This window comes from Erinaceus europaeus, chromosome 11, assembly GCF_950295315.1.
Source record: "Erinaceus europaeus chromosome 11, mEriEur2.1, whole genome shotgun sequence".
Lineage (NCBI taxonomy): Eukaryota > Metazoa > Chordata > Mammalia > Eulipotyphla > Erinaceidae > Erinaceus > Erinaceus europaeus.
The window spans coordinates 82,772,445-82,796,204 of NC_080172.1; the positions used below are offsets into that span (position 1 = coordinate 82,772,445).

The 23,760-nt window shown below is 40.3% G+C and overlaps 1 protein-coding gene across 2 annotated transcripts in view; it reads right to left on the reverse strand.

Annotated features, from left to right (window-relative positions):
• LRRC39 (leucine rich repeat containing 39) overlaps positions 1-23,760 on the reverse strand; it is a 29,678-nt gene that overhangs the window by 1,621 nt on the left and 4,297 nt on the right. Inside the window, exons 3-9 of one of the 2 annotated variants that reach the window (XM_060202158.1) lie at positions 17,763-17,868; positions 13,028-13,184; positions 9,955-10,091; positions 8,464-8,609; positions 5,581-5,733; positions 4,537-4,596; positions 4,289-4,425 (exon numbers count right to left, since the gene is read on the reverse strand). In XM_060202158.1, the coding sequence (XP_060058141.1) occupies positions 4,584-4,596; positions 5,581-5,733; positions 8,464-8,609; positions 9,955-10,091; positions 13,028-13,184; positions 17,763-17,868 (712 nt within the window). In that variant the 3' untranslated portion in view covers positions 4,289-4,425; positions 4,537-4,583. Of the gene's footprint in view, positions 1-4,285; positions 4,426-4,536; positions 4,597-5,580; positions 5,734-8,463; positions 8,610-9,954; positions 10,092-13,027; positions 13,185-17,762; positions 17,869-23,760 lie in introns of those variants that run through there. The other variant, XM_007528587.3, reaches the window with a different exon arrangement.

The following is a 23,760-nucleotide window of genomic DNA, read 5'->3' on the forward strand; positions in this document are numbered from 1 at the left end:
TCTCTGTTGCTGTAACCCATGTAAACAATCCAGTTTTGTTGCCTAGAGGAGCAGTATCCTCTTCTTTAAGGAAATTTCTGTTTGTTTTGGTTTGGTTTTTGGTTTTTGACGGGTAGGTAGGGGAACTACTTCCATTTTTAAAAAATGAGATAGAACATCCAAAATGATACTTGTAAGCCTAATTCATGATTAAATTTAAAATCATAGATAACTTCTGAATTAGACATCATACTTTTTTAAATATTTTATTTACATCAAGAGAACATGACTCTGACAGGTATCATACCAGGGATTTGACTTGGAACCTCATATTTCCAAGTACAGAATTACCACACCACTTCCAGAGCCATTAATTTTTTTTTGGCTATGATCTCCTTTAAAGGTTAATTATACATGTGTAAACTAGTAGACTTATATTCTCTTCATTTGGAGGAAATAATTTAAAATTGAAACTTGAAATCAAAACCTCCCACTTAGGCCTAATTTAACTTACAGGTTGTTCCTATACACAAGAAATATTAAACAAAGCGTATGTTAGACCTGCTACTCTTTTTCCATATATCTTTGATTTATTTCTGCCTTTATTTGTAAAAATTGTCCTTTTTGCTTTTAGATTTATGTATTTATTTTACTGCAGCACTGTTCAGCCCTAGTTTATGGTGGTGCAGGGTATTGAATCTCAGGCTTGAGTCTCTTTGCATAACCATTATATTTTCTTTTCTTTCCTTTTTTTTTTCCTCCAGGGTTATCACTGGGGTGCAGTGCTTGCACTACAAACCCACTGCTCCTGGAGGCTATTTTTTCCCCTTATGTTGCTCTTGTTGTTTATCGTTATTGTTCTTACTGTTATTATTGCTGTCGTTGTTTTGGATAGGACAGAGAGAGGAAGAGAAGATGTTGTTGTGTGCCGCGGAGGAGAGGAGGTCCGGAGCGCAGAGGGAACACAAATCTTTATTTGCGCTGGCACCTCAGAGTTGGGTGCTAGAGAAGCAGGTTGGGCCTCGTGGAGGTAGCAAAAATGGCTGCCTCATGCAGTAACCTTTCCTGTGTCTAGACACCGAAGTGAAGCGCCAGCAAGAGGGGGGTGGGGAGAGAGAGGAGAGAGAGGATTGAGGAGGGGGGGAGAGAGAGAAAGAGAGAAGGAGGAAGGGAGGGAGAGGAGAGAGAGGGAGGAAGGGGAGGAGAGAGAGAGAGAGGTGCGCGAAGAAGGGCTTTTATAGGAGCAGCTTTCGAGAGAATGGGAAGGGGAGGAGTAACCATAGCACTCCAGGATAGGATAATAACTCTCATGAGAATGGGAAGGGGGAGGAGTGACCAAAGCACTCCAAATATAGCGGGTAAATAGACAATGCCCTGAGGGCACAACATGGCGAAACAGGCACTCCGAGAATGTCCCAACTCTCTGTCCCAACTCTCACAGGAACTAGCAGTAGCCTGAGGGGACAACATGGCAGATGTGACTGCATCTGCACAATTTCCCAGCAAGAAGGCAGTTAGGGGGAGAAAAGATAGATACCTGCAGACCTGCTTCACCGACTATGAAGTGACTCCCTGCAGGTGGGGAACCGGGGGCCTAGAACCGGGATCCTTACTCCAGTCCTTGCGCTTCGCCATATACGCTTAACCAGCTGCACTACTGCCCAGCCCCGGCTCATTTACTTTTTTAAATTGTGCTTTTCATCCTCTTTCCTCAAATCTTGATTTAAGCTTTCTTAGTTGAGAAAATGGTTTCATTCTAAATTGTTAAGAGAATAATTGAAGTCTATAAATCAAAACTTGACTTTAGTCACAATTAGTAGTTTCATTTTTTTACTCCTAGGCAAGATTTTTTTTCCCCTTTATTGGATATTGTAGAAATTGAAAAAGTGGCAGGGAAGTTTCATGAGCCTTGACAGACACATGATGAGCTGGTAGGAAAACAGTGAAACTTTAAGAATCACTTCTTTTGCTCACCAAACTTAGCAACAGAAAAGCAAATGCCCCCAACCAAAAATGGGCAGAGGATATGAACAGAACATTCACTACAGAAGAGATCCAAAAGGCTAACAAACACATGAAAAATTGCTCCAGGTCACTGACTGTCAGAGAAATGCAAATAAAGACAACATTGAGATACCACCTCCTGTGAGAATGGCATACATCAAAAAGGACAGCAGCAACAAATGCTGGAGAGGCTGTGGGGACAGAGGAACCCTTCTGAACTACTGGTGGGAATGTAAATTGGTCCAACCTCTGTGGAGAGCAGGGTTCTGGAGAACTCTCACAAGGCTAGAAGCAGACCTCCCATATGACCCAGTAATTCTTCTAGGGATATAACTTACAGACTCCATAACACCCAACCAAAAAGATATGTGTACACCTGTGTCCATAGCAGCACAATTTATAATAGCTAAAACCCAGAAGCAACCCAGGTGCCCAAAAACTGATGAGTGGCTGAGAAAGTTGTGGTATATAAACACAATAGAATACTATGCAGCTATTAAGAATAATGAACCCACCTTCTCTGACCCATCTTGGATGGAGCTTGAAGGAACTATGTTCAGTGAGATAAGTCAGAAAGACAAAGATGAGTATGGGATGATCCCACTCGTAAGCAAAAGTTGAGAAAGAACAGAAAGGGAAACTCAGCAGAATCTGACTGAGTTTGGAATATGACATCAAAGTAAATCTCCTGGGTGCGGTGTGTAGATGTTCAGCTTCAAAGTAGGGGGGGAGGGACACATGTGGTGGGAATGGTGTTAATATACACTCCTAATAACTTATAGTCTCACAAATCACTTTAATTAGTATGAGGAAAAATGGATTGAATGTCTAACTTTTTGATACATAGGCCATAGCTCTGAGTATATATTCCTTCAATCTAAGCACTTAAGACTTCAAATTGGTAATCAGTGAATTTAACAGTGGGCTCAAATTCAAATTGTTAATACATTTCTTCCTTTCTTTCTTTTTGCCTCCAGGGTTATTGCAGGGGCTCGGTGCCTGCACCACAAATCCACTGCTTCTGGAGACCATTTTTTCCCCTTTTGTTGCCCTTGTTTTATCATTGTTATGGTTATTATTGCTGTCGTTGGATAGGACAGAGAGAAATCAAGAGAGGGGGAGAGAAAGATAGACACCTGCAGACCTGCTTCACTGTCTATGAAGTGACACACCTGCAGGTGGGGAGCTGGGGGCTTGAACCGGGATCTTTACACCGGTCCTTGTGTTTTGCGCCACATGCGCTACCGCCCTGCTCCCTGTTAACACATTTCTAATAGTGACTTTTTCTTTGAAATATTAAATCACCTATAAGCTTAGATCAGGAAGAACAAAAGCAACTTACAGCTATATGTAAATAGCATAAAAGGGCATAAATTATGGTGAGGTCTGGTATGATACAACAAATTCTAACAATGGAATTTGTTAAGAGTTAACCCAATTGTCAAATAATTTGATTATAGCAATAACTATCTATTTCCTTCTTAAACCCTAAGACAGCAGGAATCTTCCCCATTCTCTATAAAACCTGTAATTCTACTAGGCCTGGAACCTCTGGGATGGGGCTCACTTTCCTGCATGCTTCTCTCAATTCATACCAGTTGACACTGCATCTGCTAATCTCAACTTAATCGATGCAACCAGTAGCACCTCGGCATGCTTCACTTCGGACTGTGTTCAGAGACACCAGGCATGGAATGTCAAACCCTCTAGCTTCATTACTCTGTGGAGACCTTTCCTAGCTCATAGGACTCCTTAATTCTATTTCAGATGGTGCACCTCCTAACAAAGCCTCAAAACCTAGATATAAACCAGGGCCCATAAGATAGGGCATATGTACACATGTATCCATAAGTTAGGGGGAAATATATACCTGAAAGCAGAAGTGGACAGTAGCTTGCAGTGACTCAATAAATGCAGCAAGCAAATAGACCTAAAAAAGATGCCATAAAGTACCTAATCAAATAGTTTCTACTTAGACCTAGATACTCCCCCTCAGCTATTTCCTATTTTATTTCCCTCACTCACTCCAAAGCTAACCTTGTCAAACAAAGTAAGGACTACAAAAGCTGAATAGGGGCAAGAGACCGGCACACTTTAATGATGGCCCTTTGGTCACTACCAGGCCACCCATCACCGGGGCCCTAGTCAGGGAGTCCTGGGATTCCCACACAGACATGATGGCCCTAGACCTCTAACAAATCCCTCTGTAATACAGAGTAATAAATCTATAAGGGAATTTATACATAAACATTTCTCTACCCAAAAAAGAGCATTTAGCCTAAGTTACATACAAACCCCATACCTGCTTGTCTTTGTGATTCCTGTATGTATGTGTGCATGAACTGAAGGCCAAATAATTCCTGTTCCTCTTCTTCATCTGTGATTTCATTGGAAGGAAGAGTTGCTTCCAATTTCAGTGGGTTGTCTCTGAAGTTGACAAACCTAGCAGTTCACCAAAAGACAGTATTTTTATAGGTGCCATAGAAGTGTACATTTATTCCCTGGAGAAAGATCAAATGATAATATACTAAATTATTCTATTTTTAAACTGACTTCAATAACTGAATATCTTGGTGAGATGTGATTAATCCCAAGAATCTTTAAGTTTCTTTCCTAGAAGAAAAGAATATTCACTTTAGACAACTTATTCTCACAGCTTCTTAAAGCAGTTAGCCCACAACATATGTTTAATGTAGTACAGCTTAACTTCAGGGTAATTCTAATATATCCCATACAATTAGTGCTATGAACTTAAAAGTTTTTACAGATTTTATAGAGTTGTGTCATATTACTTTACCTTCATCCTCCAACACAAGAGTCAATGCTTGCCAAATATGTGGTGGATGCTTTTTAAGACAGAAGTTATTGGGATATGATGTGAATTCTCACTCTTCCTTGTCAGGAAATTAAATTTAAGAAGGAAGACATTTGAAGAAGTTCTGGTAATTAGTAAAAAAGAAAAAAATGCTCTCTCATATAACTACCTTATCCACTTGCAATGTTGAGAAAAATTAATAACTACTTTTATGCTTATGGTTTTTATATCACTGATAAGGTTATCAATTATAAAGGTGATTATTAATGAAAATGTCACAAGCAGGACATTTTTTAAAGCTGGCAGATCCCAGTACTGCTTTGGATCCCAGAATTATTTCTTTAATAATTTAAGCCAGTACTAAATGAAACATTTTTAAAAAATATTTATTTACTCCCTTTTGTTGTCCTTGATGTTTCTTTTTATTGTCGTCGTTGTTAGGTAGGACAGAGAAATCGAGAGAGGAGGGGACAACAGAGAGGGGGAGAGAAAGACAGATACCTGCAGACCTGCTTCACCACTTGTGAAGTGACTCCTCTGCAAGTGGGAGGTCAGGGGCTCGAACCGGTATCCTTATGCCAGTCCTTGTACTTTGCACCACCTGCGCTTAACCTGCTGCGCTACCACCCAACTCCCTAAATGAAACATTTTCATAAACTATAAAATTTCAAAGTGAGAAAAGGTTTCTTAATTTATTCATATGAGAACTGAAATTTATCAATAATTTCTCTACATTGTTATGCAACCAGAAACATGTCAGTTTTGTGTCTACAATGTTTTACCTCAGATTGGTCATCTTTTCCATGCACACTGGAATAGCTTGTAACTTATTGTTGCTGAGAACAAGAGTACCTAGGTTTTTCATATTGCTGATCGTTTCTGGCAAGTATGCTATTTCATTCCGTTGCAGCCATAATGTATGTAGATTTTGCATTCTGGAGAATTAAAAGAGGTCTTTGTAGTTAATCACACATGCTATATTACTGGATAGGACAGAAAGAAATTGATAGGGAAGGGGAAGATAGAGAGGGGGAGAAAAACAGACATCTGCAGACCTGCTCCACCGATTGTGAAGCGACCTCCCTGCAGTTGGGGAGCCGGAGTCTCAAACCACGGTCCTTGCACGGGTCCTTGTGCTTCATACATTATGTACTTAATCTGGAGTGCCACCTTTCGATCCCACACATACTATATTTTTAAACACTGACTCTTAATAACTTAAAAAGAAATGTCATGTTACATAGCATCACCTTTAATTTGCCTAATGAGTTAACTGACTTCATTTAATACCTGATTACTAGGGAGACTGCATCAGAAATTACTATCAAAAGTACAGTTTTCACCATGTGGTATTAGAAATTAAATCTAGGCCCCACATGTATGGACATCTAATCTTTGACAAAGGGGCCCAGACTATTATATGGGGGAAGCAGAGTCTCTTCAACAAATGGTGTTGGAAACAATGGGTTGAAACATGCAGAAGAATGAAACTGAATCACTGTATTTTACCAAATACAAAAGTAAATTCCAAGTGGATCAAGGACTTGGATGTTAGACCACAAACTATCAGATACTTAGAGGAAAATATTGGCAGAACTTTTTTCCGCATAAATTTTAAAGACATCTTCAATGAAACGAATCCAATTACAAGGAAGACTAAGGCAAGTATAAACCTATGGGACTACATCAAATTAAAAAGCTTCTTCACAGCAAAAGAAACCACTACCCAAATCAAGAGACCCCTCACAGAATGGGAGAAAATCTTTACATGCCATACATCAGATAAGAGTTTAATAACCGGGAGTCGGGCGGTGGTGCAGTGGGTTAAGCGCACGTGGCGCAAAGCGCAGGGACCGAGCGTAAGGATCCCGGTTCGAACCCCGGCTCCCCACCTGCAGGGGAGTCGCTTCACGGGCGGTGAAGCAGGTATGCAGGTGTCTATCTTTCTCTCCCCTCTCTCTCTGTCTTCCCCTCCTCTCTCCATTTCTCTCTGTCCTATTCCAACAACAAAGCAACGTCAACAATGGTAATAATAACCGCAGCGAGGCTGCAACAACTAGGGCAACAAAAAGGGGGGAAAAAAAAAGAGTTTAATAACCAACATATATAAAGAGCTTGCCAGACTCAACAACAAGACAACAAATAACCCCATCCAAAAATGGGGGAAGGACTTGGACAGAATATTCACCACAGAAGAGATCCAAAAGGCTGAGAAACACATGAAAAAATGCCCCAAGTCTCTGATTGTCAGAGAAATGCAAATCAAGACAACAATGAGATATCACTTCACTCCTGTGAGAATGTCACACATCAGAAAAGGTAACAGCAGCAAATGCTGGAGAGGGTGTGGGGTCAAAGGAACCCTCCTGCACTGCTGGTGGGAATGTCAATTGGTCCAACCTCTGTGGAGAACAGTCTGGAGAACTCTCAGAAGGCTAGAAATGGACCTACCCTATGACCCTGCAATTCCCCTCCTGGGGATATATCCTAAGGAACCCAACACATCCATCCAAAAAGATCTGTGTACACATATGTTCTTGGCAGCACAATTTGTAATAGCCAAAACCTGGAAGCAACCCAGGTGTCCAACAACAGATGAGTGGCTGAGCAAGTTGTGGTATATATACACAGTGGAATACTACTCAGCTGTAAAAAATGGTGACTTCACCGTTTTCAGCCGATCTTGGATGGACCTTGAAAAAATCATGTTGAGTGAAATAAGTCAGAAACAGAAGGATGAATACGGGATAATCTCACTCTCAGGCCGAAGTTGAAAAACAAGATTAGAAAAGAAAACACAAGTCGAACCTGAAATGGAATTGGAGTATTACACCAAAGTAAAAGACTCTGGGGTGGGTGGGTGGGGAGAATACAGGTCCATGAAAAATGATGAATGAAATAGTGGGGGTTGTATTGTTAAATGGGAATCTGGGGAATGTAAAAAAAAAAAAATTAAATCTAAATATTTTAGAATTCTTCAGTATTCTCACAATTTCTTAAACATTATCTGGACTGAACTAGATTCTTAAAAGAAAAATTTTAAATTGTTAACTTGCCATTTAGAGCAAGCATAAGGTTTAACAGTGCAAACTTGTAAGCCAGTCTTAGCTTTTGCATTTACTTGAGCAATCAAATAACATAGAAGTGCTACCGTCCTCATCCATTTATAAATACAGAAGCGTTTATCAGGCACTTGACAATGTTAGTGTTGTGACATATTTTTGTGAATGTGTTGAAGTCTGGTAGCTGAACTTCCTCCCTAAGTCTTTTTACTTACTTGGAGTAAATGAAAATATTATTTCAGGAGCAGCATGTCTAGGCACACCTGGTAGAGCGCACACATTACAGTGTGCAAGGGCTCAGATTGAAGGCCTGGTTCCCACCATCAAGGGGAAGAAGCTTCATGAGTGGTGAAATAGTGCTGCAGGTGTCTCTCTCTCTCTATCTCTTTTCTCTCCCTCCCTCTATACTTCACCCTCCCCTCTAAATTTCTGTCTCTATCCAAAACAAATAATTTTTAAAGAGTTGCATGTATAGAATTGAGTATACTGTGATAATATTTGAGATTCTTTTGTTTTGCTTGTAGTTGCTTCTTATTTATCATAGATGTTTCTTGTTTGACATAGATTTATCACATGTGTTGATAGCTTGAAAAGTTATTTTACCTTTCAATGGTATCAGGAAGTTGTTCAAGTCTGTTACTTCCCATGTCAAGCCACTCAAGGGCAGGCATGTTCAGCACAGCAGGAGGAATTGTAGTGAAGTGGTTCATACTCAAATCAAGGTGAGTCAGCTTTAACAAATTGCTAAGCTGAAAAGGAAATTAAGGTTTTCAAAATAAATTACCAGGGCGGAGGGTAATGGTTATGCAAACATTATGCAAAGTCTCTCATGCCTGAGGCTCCAAAGTCCCAGATTCAAGCTCTCATACCACCATAAACTAGAGCTGAACAGTGCTCTGGTAAAATTAAATATATAATAATAATAATAATAATAAATTACCATAGTGTGAACTAAAAGCAGGGGCTGGGTGGTTGCACACCTGATTGAACACACGTTACAGTGTGCAAGGACCTGGGTTCAAGCCCTGGGTCTTCACGAATGGTGAAGCAGGATGAAGATGTCTCTCTGTCTTTCTCCTTTTCTGTCTCCTCCCTCCTCTTAAATTCTGACTATCTCTATCAAATAAATAAAGATAATAAAAAAAGAAGAAGAGGAGGAAGAAGAGAAGAAAATTTGTGTCAAGGAATATTCACATTATATTTGGGCTTTCTGTGAGGCCTACAGCAAATCTGAAATAAACAGAAAAAAATCTAAATAAATGAAAAAATGTAAATAAGCTAGAAAAAATCCACATAAATGAAAAAATGTAGAATATTCATCTATTTAAAAAATTATTTTGAAAACTTTCCTAGGAAGAAGCTTTCTTTACTGGATTCCAAGTATAAGCATATGTTTTCCTTTCATCTAGTAGTTGAGATTTCAGAAAACCCAAATTTCAAAATATGTTTTAGGGATTAGTCTTAAATTGCTTTACTTATCTATTTACATAAGATAGAGAACCAGACCACTCTAGCACATGGGATGCCAGAAATTGAACTTGGGACCTTATGCTTCCAAGTCTAACACCTTACTCAGTTGCACCACCTTCTAGGCACTCAAAATACTCAAGTCAATTATTATCTTTGCTGAGCCTTTTCCTTTATGGCCGATGCTTTACATCTGGTGTGTGTGTGTGTGTGTGTGTGTGTGTAAAACCATACAATTCACTGTTGAGTACCCACAGTCCTTCAGCTCACTGACTGAGTATATCTAAAAAATTTGAGCTGGGGCTGTAAAGCTCCAATGATGACTAACTAAACAAATAAATACAACTGTAACCTACTTTGTGCCTTCCATTCTAGGAGCAGTAATAAGTAAGGATATGATATTTCAATCAACAAATGAAATCAGCACTGTAACAATAGTTGTATCTTTAATGTTATATAGATCCTTCTCTTAAAAAAAGTGTTGTAAATACACAAAATAATTCTCACTGAATATTTTCTGAAATAAAACCTAAAGCAGTGTTTCCTTAGCATTATTTTTACTGGCCACAAAATTGCTAAGTAAAAATGAGAAGCAAAGTAGCTAGGAAAGACAGGTATCTTTCTAACCTCTTGTGGAAGATCACATATATCTCTATTCACAGCAAGTTCTAGTTTTTCCAAGCTGACACAGTTACTCAGTTCCTTGGGGATAGTCTTGATTTTGTTGTAACTAAGGATCAGTTCCTGAAGTCTACTAAGCAAACCTACAAAAAGTAAAAAGACAATAGCAGATGGTTATAAAACAATCTTTCAACTACAACAATAAAACAATAAGGGCAACAAAAGGGAATAAATAAATATTTATTAAAAAAAAAACAATATTTCAGGCAGTGGTATATAGCATAAAGGTTATGCAAAGAGACTCTCATGCCTGAGGCTCTGAATCCCAGGTTCAGTCCCCTGCACCACCATAAGGCAGAGCTCTGGTAATAAAATAAAATTAAATTAAATTAAAATAAATAGTATTTCTAGCTTTGAAGCATTCTGACATAACTTACTCATAAAGATTTGGTGGGGTTAATTGATTACAGTTGCTGACATGTGGATACAATTTCTCATCTCCCTGTGAGATGTCTACAAAACATTCTTTTTTTTTTTGCCTCTAGGGTTATTGCTGGGGCTCAGTTCCTGCACTACAAATCCACTGTTCCTGGAGGCTATTTTTTTCCTCTGTTGCCCTTGTTGTTTATCTTCTTTGTTGTTACTGTTGTTGTTGTTGTTGCTGTCATTGATATTGGTTGGATAGGACAGAGAGAAATTGAGAAAGGAGGGAAAGACAGAAAAGGAGAGAGAAATATAGACACCTACAGTCCTGCTTCACTGCTTGTGAAAGAACCCCCCTGCAGTTGGGGAGTCGGCGGTTTGAACCAGGATCTCTGCTGGTCAAACATTCTTACCCTTTGCACCATCAGGCACCAGGACCCCAAAACTACCTCCCTAAGCCTCTTTCTCTCTTTCCCCCATAGTCCTTTACTTTGATGCAATACACCAACCCCAGTTAAAAATGATGAGGTAATTTCCTTTGTCTCGTCCTGGATGGAATTTGAAGGAATCATGTTGAGACAAGCCAAAAAGAGAAGGATGAATACCGGATGATCTCAGTTGAGACAAGGACAGAAAAGGAAAACACAACATAAAACTGTTTTTTCTAATATTTTATTTATTAGAAAGATAGGAGGAGAGTGAACTCGGGACCTCATGCTTGAGAATGAACAAAGAGTTTACCATTGAGTGGTCCAGGAGATGGCACAGTGGATAAAGCATTGGACCCTCAAACATGAGGTCCTGAGTTTGATCCCCAGCAGTACCTGTACCAGAGTGATAGCTGGTTCTTTCTCTCTCTCCTCCTATCTTTCTAATTAGTAAATGAATAAAATATTTTTAAAAAGAGTTTCCTATTGACAAATTCACATTGCTCAGGTTCTTAAATCCTTTTTTTTTTTTAGCTAAGAGGAACTATAGCTAAAAATGAATTTTTTCTGTCCTAATTTGTCTGTACTATATCTTAAATGGCTGCAGATTTTTCTTGTTTAAAACTTTCTGAAATTTGTATTTATTGGATAGTGACAGAGTTGAGAGGGAAGGGAGAAAAATCAAGAGAGAGAGAGAGACACACCTGTAGCACTGCTTTACAGCTCATGAAGTATTCCCCCTGCAGATGGGGACTAGAGACTTGAACCCTAGTCCTTAAGCAATATGTGCACTTTACCAGATGTACTACCACCTGCCCCCTTACAATTTTTACTTTTAGTCACTGCTCATTACAGTAATGCAGGAGTTTGAACCTGGGACTTCAGAGCCTTAGCCATGAATGTCATGTTTCTCTCTCTCTCTCTCTCTCTCTCTCCCTCCCTCCCCCTCAGCTCTGGCTTATGGTAGTGTGGGGGATTGAACCTAGGACTTTAGAGCCTTAGGTATGAAAGCCTCTTTGCATAACCATGAAATAGCTTCTACCCCTCCTCCTCCTAACCTCTTAAAAAATTTTTTTTTCTTTTGTATTCTATTCTCTTTTTAGAGGAATACCTGAACCAACAATATTGTTCCTGGTATCTACACAATAGTTAAAAAAATAAATATAAAAAAATTTTAAAAAGAATGCTTTTTGCATTGAAATCTAACCTTGAGGGGGCTAGGTAGTGGTACACCTGGTTAAGTGCACATGTTGCTTTGTGCAAAACCCAGGTTCAAGGCCCAGCTCCCCACCTGCAGGGGGGAAAGCTTCACAAATGGTGAAGCAGGTCTGGACTTGTCTGTCTCTCTATTTCCCCACCCCCTCACTATAAGGCTGTTTCTATTAGATAAACATAATAATAATAAAAATTAAGAAAACTTTAAAAAATAAAAAAGAAAGAAATCTCACATTGGGGGCCAAGTGGTGGCATATCTGGCTGAGCACACATGTTATAATACCACGGTTCAAGCCCCTAGTCCCCATCTGCAGGGGGAAAGCTTTGCGAGTGGTGAAGCAATGTTGCAGGTGTCTCTGTCTCTCTCCCTTTCTGTCACTCTTTTCCCTATTTCTGGCTGTCTCTATCCAATAAATAAAGATAATTAAAAAAAACAAAGAAACAAAGGAAAAAAAGAAATATTCACATATCACAGTGCTCAGGGACCCAGGTTCAAGCCCCCAGTCCCCACCTGCAGGGGGAAGCTTCATGAGTGGTGGAGCAGGGCTGCAGGTATCTGTCTTGTCTCTATCTCTATCTCCCCCGCCCCTCTCAATTTCTCTGTCTCTGCCCAATAATAAAGATGATTTTAAAAAAAATCTCACCTTGAATCACATCAATATATCCCCTAGATACTACGTCTAGATACTTCCATTAGATTTAGATATTTAAATTATGCTTAAGATTCGCGGGTTTATTTTCCCTTTTGTTGCCCTTGTTGTTTTTTATTATTGTTGTAATTGATGTCGTCATTGTTGGATAGGACAGAGAGAAATAGAGAGAGGAGGGGAAGACAGAGATGTGGAGAGAAAGATAAGATACCTGCAGACCTGCTTCACCACCTGTGAAGCGACTCCCCTGCAGGTAGGGAGCCTGGGGCTCCAACCGGGATCCTTAGTTCGTCCTTGCGCTTTTCGCCATGCACGCTAAACCTGCTGCGCTACTGCCCAACGCCCCAAAGCACTCTTTCTTACCAATTCCTCGAGGTATTTCTGAAATTGAGTTTCGAGATAAGTCTAACACAATGAGATTCTGGAACCTTCCAATGAACTCAGGTATTTTCAACAAGCCAGTTCTATGAAGTTGCCATTCCTGTAGTTGGTTCAGTTTCAGTAGAGAAGAAGGAAGGGTCTAAACTCAAGCAAAAGAAATAAGTTATTATATTGATGAGGTTATTTTAGTATCATGCCACACTGAGATGGGATAGTAGAGTATTATTTGATGAGTAAAAAAGTCTCTTAATACCTTTTCCTTATTTCTAAATGTTTTATGTTACTTCTAAGTTTTTTAAGAGCCTTGCTATTTTCTTTTGGTTAAGCCTTTTAACTCCAGTCATAAAATGATAAACAAAAATACCCTTTTGGTCAAACACATCTAAAATTATGCCCTAAAGATTTTTTCTTTGTCAGGCATTTTTCAAGTTTAAATGCTGTTAACAATGTGAATATAGTGGTTAATTGAAACCATAGAGAAAAAAAATTATTTTAAAAAGTAATTCAAATATTCTTCTGTTTTGAAATATTTTTATTAAAGTGATTTAAAGAAAATTGTTTGGTGGGGGGAGACAGCATAATGGTTATGCAAACAGACTTTCATGTCTGAGGCTCCAGCACAACATCCCAGGTTCTTTTTTTTTTTTTTTTTTTAGATATTTACTTATTCTCTTTTGTTGCCCTTGTTTTATTGTTGTCATCGTTGTTGGATAGGACAGAGAGAAATGGAGAGAAGAGGGAAGACAGAGGGGGAGAAAAAGATAAGACACCTGCAGACCTGCATCACCACTTGTGAAGCGACTCCCCGGCAGATGGGGAGCCAGGGGCTTGAACCGGGATCCTTAAGCCGGTCCTTGTGTTTGGCCACGTGCGATTAAACCACTGCTCTACCACCAGACTTCCAACATCCCAGGTTCTATCCCCCACACCACCATAAGCCAGAGCTGAACAGTGCTCCAGTAAAAAAATAAATAATTGTTTATTGTTTTAACTTAACAATTTTTAAAATTTTTATTTATTTCCTTTTGTTGCCCTTGTTTTATTGTTGTAGTAGTTGTTGTTGTTGTCGTCGTTGTATAGGACAGAAAGAAATGGAGAGAGGAGGGGAAGAGAAAGATAGACACCTGCAGAGCTGCTTCACCGCCTGTGAAGCCATTCCCGTCCAGGTGGGGAGCCAGGGGCTCGAACTGGGATCCTTACACTCTGCTCCACGTGCGCTTAACCCGCTGTGCTACCTCCCGACTCCCTTTTACTTAACAATTTTAAGAGTTTCAGTAATGCTTTTTCTCTTTTCATCCTAAAAATAGTCTAAAGATAAAATATTGCAGGGGCACTAGGGAAAGACAGAAGAAACAGTCTGGGGATACGGATCGTCCTGCCAACATCCATGTCCAGTAGAGAAACAATTACAGAAGCCAGACCTTCCACCTTCTGCACCCCATAAAGAATTTTGGTCCAGGGGGCCGGTGGTGGTGCACCTGATTGAATGTACATGTTACAATGCATAAGGACTCAGGTTCAAGTCCCCAGTCCCCACTTGCAGGGGGCAAGGCGTCATGAGTGGTGAAGCAGATCTGCAATTGTCTCTCTGTCTCGCTCCCTCTCTGTCAACCATTTCTTTTCAGTTTCTGACTGTCTCTATCCAATAAATAAGGTTAATTAAAAAAATTTTTTAAAAATAATTTTGGTCCATGTTATCAGAGAGATAAACTGAACTCCAATTCCATCAGGACCTGGTGAGAGAAGAGGGGAAAGAAAAAAAGAAAAACGGGGGGGGGGGGGGCGGATACTCAGAAGTAGTAGGTGTGACTTAGAAAGGAAAAGAAGGCAGGATCATAGAAAAAAAGGGCAAATATATAAAAATATAGTTATAGAAATAATAGTCAACCCATATCTGTGGTCTTGGGAGAACTAATGCAGTTTCCAATGAAGGGAATGGGGACACAGAACTCTGGTGGTGGGAAAGGTGTGGAACTATACCCCTACTATCTTATAATTTTGTAAATCAATATTAAATCACAAATAAAAAAATAAAAACAACGAAGGGGTGGTGATGGTGGAAGGGGGCCAGAAGGTAGCACACCCAGCACAAATATTACCATACTCAAGGACCCGGGTTCAAGCCCCCAGTCCCCACCTGCAGGGAGCTTCACTAGTGATGAAACAGGTCTGAAATTGGCTCTCTTTCTCTCCCCCTTTCTATCTCCCCTTCCTTCCTTCCTTCCTTCCTTCCTTCCTTCCTTCCTTCCTCCCTTCCTTCCTCCCTTCCTTCCTTCCTTCCTCCCTTCCTCCCTTCCTCCCTTCCTCCCTTCTTTCCTTCTTTCCTTCCTTCCTTCCTCCCTTCCTCCCTTCCTCCCTTCTTTCCTTCTTTCCTTCTTTCCTTCCTTCCTTCCTTCCTTCCTCCCTTCCTCCCTTCCTTCCTTCTTTCCTTCCTTCCTTCCTTCCTTCCTCCCTTCCTTCCTTCCTTCCTTCCTTCCTCCCTTCTTTCCTTCCTTCCTTCCTCCCTTCCTTCCTTCCTTCCTTCCTCCCTTCCTTCCTTCCTTCTTTCCTTCCTTCCTTCCTTCCTTCCTTCTTTCCTTCCTTCCTTCCTTCCTTCCTTCCTTTTTTTCTTCCTTCCTCCCTTCCTTTCTCTCTCTCTTTTTTTTTTAACAGAACACTGCTCAGCTCAGGCTTCTGGTGGTGCTATCTACCCTCCGCCCTATCTCCCCTTCCTTTCTCAATTTCTCTCTGATCTAATAAAAATTAGAAGAAGGGGTAGGAAAAAATGGCCACAATGAGCATAACTCTGGTAACAAACCAAATAAATAAGTAAATAAATAAAACAATGAAGCTAATTCCCACACTAAATATGGCTGTGTTCGTGAAAACAAACATCAATCTAAGGGGTGGGACCCTCATAAAAATTAGAGAAATGGGAGTCCAGCAGTAGCACAACGGGTTAAGCGCAGGTGGCACAAAGTGGAAGGACCAGGGAGTCACTTCACATGTGACTCTGTCTCTCCCCCTCTGTCTTTCCCTCCTCTCTCCATTTCTCTCTCTCCTATCCAATAATGATGACATCAATAACAACAATAATAACTACAACAATAAAACAACAAGGGCAACAAAAGGGAATAAATAAGTAAATGAATATTTTTTTAAAATAGAGTAATATGGTTAAGCAGCTGTGAGTGTGTGTGTGTTCACACACATACTTGTCGTAGAAAGATTCTCTTAGTGGAACTAAAGAAAAAATAACTATTTTTTTATTTAAGTAAGCAAAAGATACACAATTTTTTCTTGGTAAATAGAAAAATCATCATTTTCATTGAGAATTAGAAATTTCGTGGTATAATGGTCAGTCAAATAAACACTACAAATGAGGTAGTCAGACTTGAAGCAAATTGATTAGATTTTTGCAAAACAAAGTTATATTTTCTCCAGTTGTGCAGATTCATTGGATACAATATTAAAATTATTGCTAGAATGTCTAATTATTCCAACCTTAATCACACTCAGAATTATTCTGTTAAATGTCCTTCAAAAGACAAAATGTAGATTATCAAATATTAGGGGATGGGAGGTGGTATACTTGATTGAGAACACATATTACCATTTCCAAAGATCTGAGTTCAAGCCCACAGTTCTCACCTGTAGGGAAGAAGTTTCATGAGCAATGAAATAAGTGCTGCAGGTGTCTCTGTCTCTCCCTATCTCACCTTTACTTCTTCTTCTTCTTCTTCTTCTTCTTCTAACCTTTACCTCTTAATTTCTCTCCATTCTATCAATTTAATAAAATTTAAACCATTTAAAATATTTTAAACAATATCAAATATCACTTTTATTAATTTATTTTTTTGCCTCTAGGATTATCATTGGGCCTAGGTGCCTGATTATAAATCCACTGCTCCTGGTGGCTATCTTTTTTCCATTGTTGTTGTTACTGTTGTTGTGGCTTAAGACAGAGAAATTGAGAGAGGAGGGGATGATAGAGAAGGGGAGAGAAAGACAGAAACCTGCAGACCTGCTTCTACACTTGTGAAGCAACCTCCCTGCGGGTAGGAAGCCCGGGGCTGGAACTGAGGTCCTTGCACTTAGCACTATGTGCACTTAACTCAGTATGCTACCGCCCAGCCCCCTATTTTTTAAAAATATTTATTTTCCCCTTTGTTGCCCTTGTTATTTTATTGTTGTAGTTATTATATTGTTGCTGTTATTGATGTCGTCATTGTTGGATAGGACAGAGAGAAATGGAGAGTAGGGGAAGATAGAGAAGAGGAGAGAAAGACACCTCAGACTTGCTTCACCGCTTGTGAAGCGACTCCCCTGTCGGTGGGGAGCCGGGGGCTTAGGCCACCGTCCTTGCACTTAGTGCCACGTGGGCTTAACCCGCTATGCTACCACCCAACTCCGCCAGCCCCCTATTCTATTTTTCTTGTAGCTGATAGCACAGAAAGAAATTGTATGGGAAGGGCCGGGTGGAGAGACACCTGAAGCCCCGCTCCGCTGCTCAGTAAGTTTCTCCCCTGTAGGTGGCGTCTGGGGCTTGAACCTGAGTCTTGCTCATAAGCACAGGTCCAGCCAGCCAGGTGAGCCACTACCTGGTCCCTGAAATACCACTTCTCCCATCCAAGTACTAACCAGGCCCGACCCTGCTTAGCTTCCGAGATCAGACGAGATTGGGCTTGTGCAGGGTGGTATGGCCGTAGACCCGAAATATCACTTCTATAAACAGTACCTTCCATTCTTCTTTTTCTATCTTTAAAACGACTCTTCCATCTTTCCTGGTGACTTTTTCTTTTAGCTTGGTTAAGTTTACTCGTTCTTCCCAGATTCGTACTAGCCTAAGAAACCAAGAAATTATTTTAGTTCACATGTAGCAGCCTAGGTGGCATTCATTTTGTAAAATATTTATTTTATTTATTCCCTTTTGTTGCCCTTGTTGTTTTATTGTTGTAGTTATTATTGTTGCTGATGTCATTGCTGGAGAGGACAGAGAGAAATGGAGAGAGGGGAAGACAGAGAGGGGGAGAGAAAGATAGACACCTGTAGGCCTGCTTCACTGCCTGTGAAGCAACTCCCCTGCAGATGGGGAGCCGGGACTCGAACCGGGATCCGTACGTACACTGGTCCTTGCACTTGGTGCCATGTGCACTTAACCCGATGCGCTAGGCCTGACTCCCTTGGCATTCATTTTTAATTTAAAAAATCAATTGTTTTTAAGGTAATCTTAGTTTATAGACTTTAAATGTTTGAGAAGTACAATGACACTCTTCAGAATATAACTACATCACACCTACCATCAAAGTATCATTATCCTATTTTCAAAGTCCATTGTTGCCCCGATACCCTTACAACCCTGTCCTTCCTTCCCACTTGGGTATCTTCAGCTCTGCAGTCCTAGTCCTAAAGCTCACCTTCATTTGACTCGTATATCTTTCCATCTTTGTTTCTCTATTCACCCCATGTAGGAAAGTTCATTCCATATTAGATATACCCCTTGATTATTGCTGGGCTCAGTGCTGGCTCTGAATCCACAGTTCCTGGCAGCAATTTTCCCTTTTTTCTCTATTTTATTTTTGTTTGACAGGACAAAGAGAAATTGAGAGGGAAGGGGATATAGAGAGGAAAAAAGAAAGATGGACATCTACAGACCTGCTTCACCTCTCATGTAACATCATCCCTGCAGGTGGGGAGCAGGGCCTCAAGCCCAGGACCTTGTGCGTGGTGATATGTGTGCTTAACCAGGTGCACCACTGCCCAGCCCCCGGCAATAATTTCTTTAATTGTAGTTTGTCTCGAGATTTTCATCAATTCTTCAAATATAAGTGATAAACTACTTGGATGGGATATTCTTAGGTGGAGGTCTTTCTCTTTTCAAAAATTTTTTTATTATCTTCTTATTTATTTATTGGATAGAGACAGCCAGAAATTGAAAGGAATGGTGAACTAGAAAGGAAGAGAGGGGAGCCAGGCAGTGGTGCAGTGGGTTAAGTGCACCTGGCACCAAGTGCAAGGACCAGTGTAAGGATCCCGGTTTGAGCCCCTGGCTCCTCACCTGCAGGGGGTTCGCTTCACAGGTGGTGAAGCAGGTCTGCAGGTGTCTATCTTTCTCTCCCCCTCTCTGTCTTCCCTCCCTCTCTCAATTTCTCTTTGTCCTATCAAACAACGATGACAGCAATAATAACAACAGTAAACAACAAGGGCAAAAAAAGGGGAAAGATAAAAAATTAAAAAAGAAAGGGAGACAGAGAAACACCTGCAGTCCTGCTTCTCCATTCTCGAAGCTTTCCTTCTGCAGGTTGGGACCAGAGGCTTGAACCCGGCTCCTTGTGCATTGTAATATGTGCACTCAACCAGGTGTGCCACCACCCAGCCCAGGGTGGAGGTCTTTTCCATTCAAAACTTTGACTAGTGTTGGTGCACCTGGTAGAGGGCACATGTGACTATGAAAAAGGATCCTGGTTCAAATCCCCACTCACCACCTGCATCAAGGAAACTTCAAGAGCTATAAAGCAGTGCAGTTATTTTCCTTTCTCTCTCCCTCTATGCCCTCTCCATCTTAATTTCTCTTGAACAAATCGGGCTAATAGAGTAATAACTTCGCAAAACCCACCCCCTCCACCTCTAAAATCCTGTAGAGTCATCCCCACATGTCATCACACCAGCTCTTACCCAAGTGCCTGATTTATTCAAGCAGCTTGACTTCAAAAGGCAATGAGCACTACTTCTGTTTTAAGATTTTTGAGCTAAATCTTTAGCTATGCTTAGCTGAGGGCGAAAGCATTAAAGTACCTTCTTACTCTTTCCTACCCTTCGCATTTTCACAGACCCATGTTGAAATCTGTAACTTCTTTTGTCAACTCCATGTTACTCAACATGTGAATCAAAGATAATTCATCGTGGGTCAACCATTGGTGCACCTGGTTGAGCGCATGTTACAATCTGTAAGGAATGAGCTTCAAACTCCCTTTGCTACCTACAGGTGGGAAGCTTCATAAACAGTGAAGCAGAGCTACATGTATCTCCTTTTTTTTTTTAATTTTATTTATTTTCCCTTTTGTTGCCCTTGGTTTTTTGTTTGTTTGTTTGTTTTGTTGTTGTTGTAGTTATTATTGTTGCTGTCGTTCGATGGGACAGAGAGAAATGAAGAGAGGAGGGGAAGACAGAGACGGGGAGAGAAAGACACCTACAGACTTGCTTCACCACCTGTGAAGGGACTCCCCTACAGGTGGGGAGCCAGGGGCTCTAACCAGCATCCTTCCTCTGGACCTTGTGCTTTGTGCCACGTGAGCTTAACCCGCTGCGCTACTGCACAACTCCCGTCTCACTTCTTCTCTACCTCTCTATCTCCCCCTACCTTCTCAATTTTCTCTGTCTCTATACAATAAATAAAATATATAGTTCACTATCTCCTGGTGAGCTCAAACCTCATCCTAGAAGTACTAAACGGGGGTGGGGGAGGTGGTGGCGCACCAGGTTAAGCACACATAGTATGAAGTGCAAGGACCCACTCAAGGGTCCCGGTTCCAGATCCTGCCTCCCCACCTGCAAGGGTGTTGCCTCACAATCGGTAAAGCAGGTCTGTAGGTATCTGTCTCTCTATCTTCCCCTCCTCCCTCAATTTCTTTATATCCTACCATATATATATTAACCACAGCAGCAGTGGATTCATAGTGCAGGCACCAAGCCCCAGAGATAACCCTGGAGGTAAATAAATAAATAAATAATTTTTTTTAAAGGTAGTCCTAAACAGGGTCTATATTTAACAACCTGGTTCAGTCATTCCTATACACATTTGACAAGCACCGTTTTGCTTCAGAATAGAGCTAGAACAAAGGATTTTTTTCTTTATGTTACTTCCGGTCAGCTTTAAAATACCATCATTTTTCCAGATAGCCTTTATTACTGCCAATTGGCTTCTCTGCTTTACTCTAAAAGACCTATTAAGACCTTAGATGTGGTTTAGCATTGGATAAAGCATTGGACTCTCAGGCATCATGTCCTGACTGTAACCCCTGGCATCTATGTACAAGAATGATGTTCTCATTCTCAGTCCCTCTCACCAACCAACCAGTCAGTGGTAAATGGCCTGTCAAATCATTATTTTGCATCAGTTATGGTGGCTTATTTGTTAAATTATTTCTTTAGGGGGTCGGGCGGTGGCGCAGTGGGTTAAGCGCATGTGGCACAGAGCGCAGGGACCGATCCCGGTTCGAACCCGGCTCCCCACTTGCAGGGGAGTCACTTCACAGGCGGTAAATAGGTGTGCAGGTGTCTATCTTTCTCTCCCGTCTTCCCCTCCTCTCTCCGTTTCTCTCTGTCCTATCCGACAATAAACAACATCAACAATGGTAATAATAATAGCTACAACAAGGGCAACAAAAGGGGGGAAAATGGCCTCCAGGAGCGGTGGATTCATGGTGCAGGCACCGAGCCCAGCAATAACCCTGGAGGAAAAAAAAATTATTTCTTTAACAATTCTACAGTTTTAGATTCTACACATTCACCTGTCTAGTTTACTTTTGAAATGGCTCGAACTTACTTTCTCCCATAAATCAAGTTTTAATAATACTGTGGAATGATTTTACGATGGAATTGTTTTAAGATTAAAGGAAGGGTGCCTTCATAAAAGACTTCAGAGCTAGAGACAAATTTTGGCCTAAGTGTGCTCAAAGAGTAATTTATTGCTGGCATTTCTTTTTTTTTTAAATAATTTATTTCTTTATTGGGGAATTAATGTTTTACATTCAACAGTAAATACAATAGCTTGTACATGCATAACATTCCCCAGATTCCCATTTAACAATACAACCCCCACTATGTCATTCATCATCTTTCATGGACCTGTATTCTCCCCACCTACCCACCCACCCACCCCAGAGTCTTTTACTTTGGTACAATACACCAATTCCATTTCAGGTTCGACTTGTGTTTTCTTTTCTAATCTTGTTTTTCAACTTCGGCCTGAGAGTGAGATCATCCCATATTCATCCTTCAGTTTCTGACTTATTTCACTCAACATGATTTTTATTGCTGGCATTTCTTAAATAACTTCTTATTCTTTTTTTCAAGACTGTCATAGAACTCCACAAATTCTACATCTAATCTTACTACTACTACTACCAATAATAATAATAGTAATAATAATAATAATGATAATAATAATAATAGTGTGTATTGGGGACCAGGGAAATAACATAATTGTTATACAAGAAGACTTTCATGCTAAGGTTCTGAGGCCCCAGATTCAATTCCCCATACCACTATAAACCAGACCTAAGCAGTACATTGATTAAAAAAAAAAATGAGTGTGAAACAAATTTTAAAGGACATTTAGCTTACAAATCTTCTCTCTGAATCACAGTATAGTTATGACATTAAAAAAAACTTAGGAATCCTGCAGCTGAGCCACAGGTCATGAAAAGCTCTGACAAATGAGATGTTAGCTGGAACAACTGTGTGTCCAGTTTCCTGCTAGTTGGAATGAAATATGATGGCTGCAATTGGTAGGCCTATCTATTTGGAGCTATGAGGTGACTTTAGGAATGGAAGTCATGCACAATTTGAGCAAAAGACAGAAACTTGAATGACTCAATAGAGTGCTATTTCAGTCCTGAATTACTAACCCAGGCAAGTCAAAGTATCTTATTTAAGTTGCAATTATTTTGGTTTCCCTTTTCTCATAATGCAATTTGATCCTTATCAGGCCACTTTGCCCGACAAGTGAATACTTACCACACTGAATAATAACAAATCTGTGCAAATAAAGCATCTAGCAGAGCACCCAATAAACAGCAAATCCCCACAAATGGTCTCAACCCCCCATCACTGTCAATAGCACCATCATCTTTATAGACTTGGTTGGAAATGAATGACCCCATTCCCATCCAGATCTTTTAGTTTGACACACTTAACATGCACAGAGAGTTGCTTACAGTAATCTTTGCCCCTCCTCTGGGACAAAGTCAGTTATTTTCAAGTTTTCACATTTCCCCATGTATACCAGCTAAATAATTTAATCTGTTTAAATTGTTCATAAAACAACCTTATTTCCCTTGAAGATAACTAAATTAGGGGTGGATGACTGACCAGGCTCTGTCCATTGAAATGAAGGAAAGTTTGCTGAAATGTGGAATGAAGCTTCACAAAGATTTCATCACGCTTTTTTTTTTTAAGGTTATTTATTTATTTATGAGAGAGAATCACTCTGGTACATGCTGAGAATCGAAATCAGGACCTCATGTCATCTACTGCATTACATCCTAGGTTCCCAGTTTTTCTCACACAGAGACCTGGGTTTGAAACCCTGGTAAAGCAGGCCTCTCTCCCTTTCCATCTCTCCTCCCCTCTCAGGTTCTCTGTCATGTCAAATAAAATAGAAAGAAAAAAAGATGGGGAAAATGGTCACTGGAAGTGTTGGATTTGTAGTGCCGTCACTGAGCCCCAAGATAACCCTGGTGGCAATAAAATATATAAAGAAATAATAAATACTTGGTTGTCAAAAAAGTCATCAAGTATTTTTTAGTTTTCTATGCAAATATATGTCATGACTTCTGACAACCCAGTGAAAAGTAGTGGCTTCCACTCCCCTGATAACATGATGGAGACTGCTGGAGACTGGTTGTGATGCCCAGAAGTGTATCTGTCATCCTATGGCACTGATAACCTGATAGCCCAAGTGACACACTGAGATTCATAGGGAAAGGTGATTAAAAAAAAAAAAAATCTGTCCT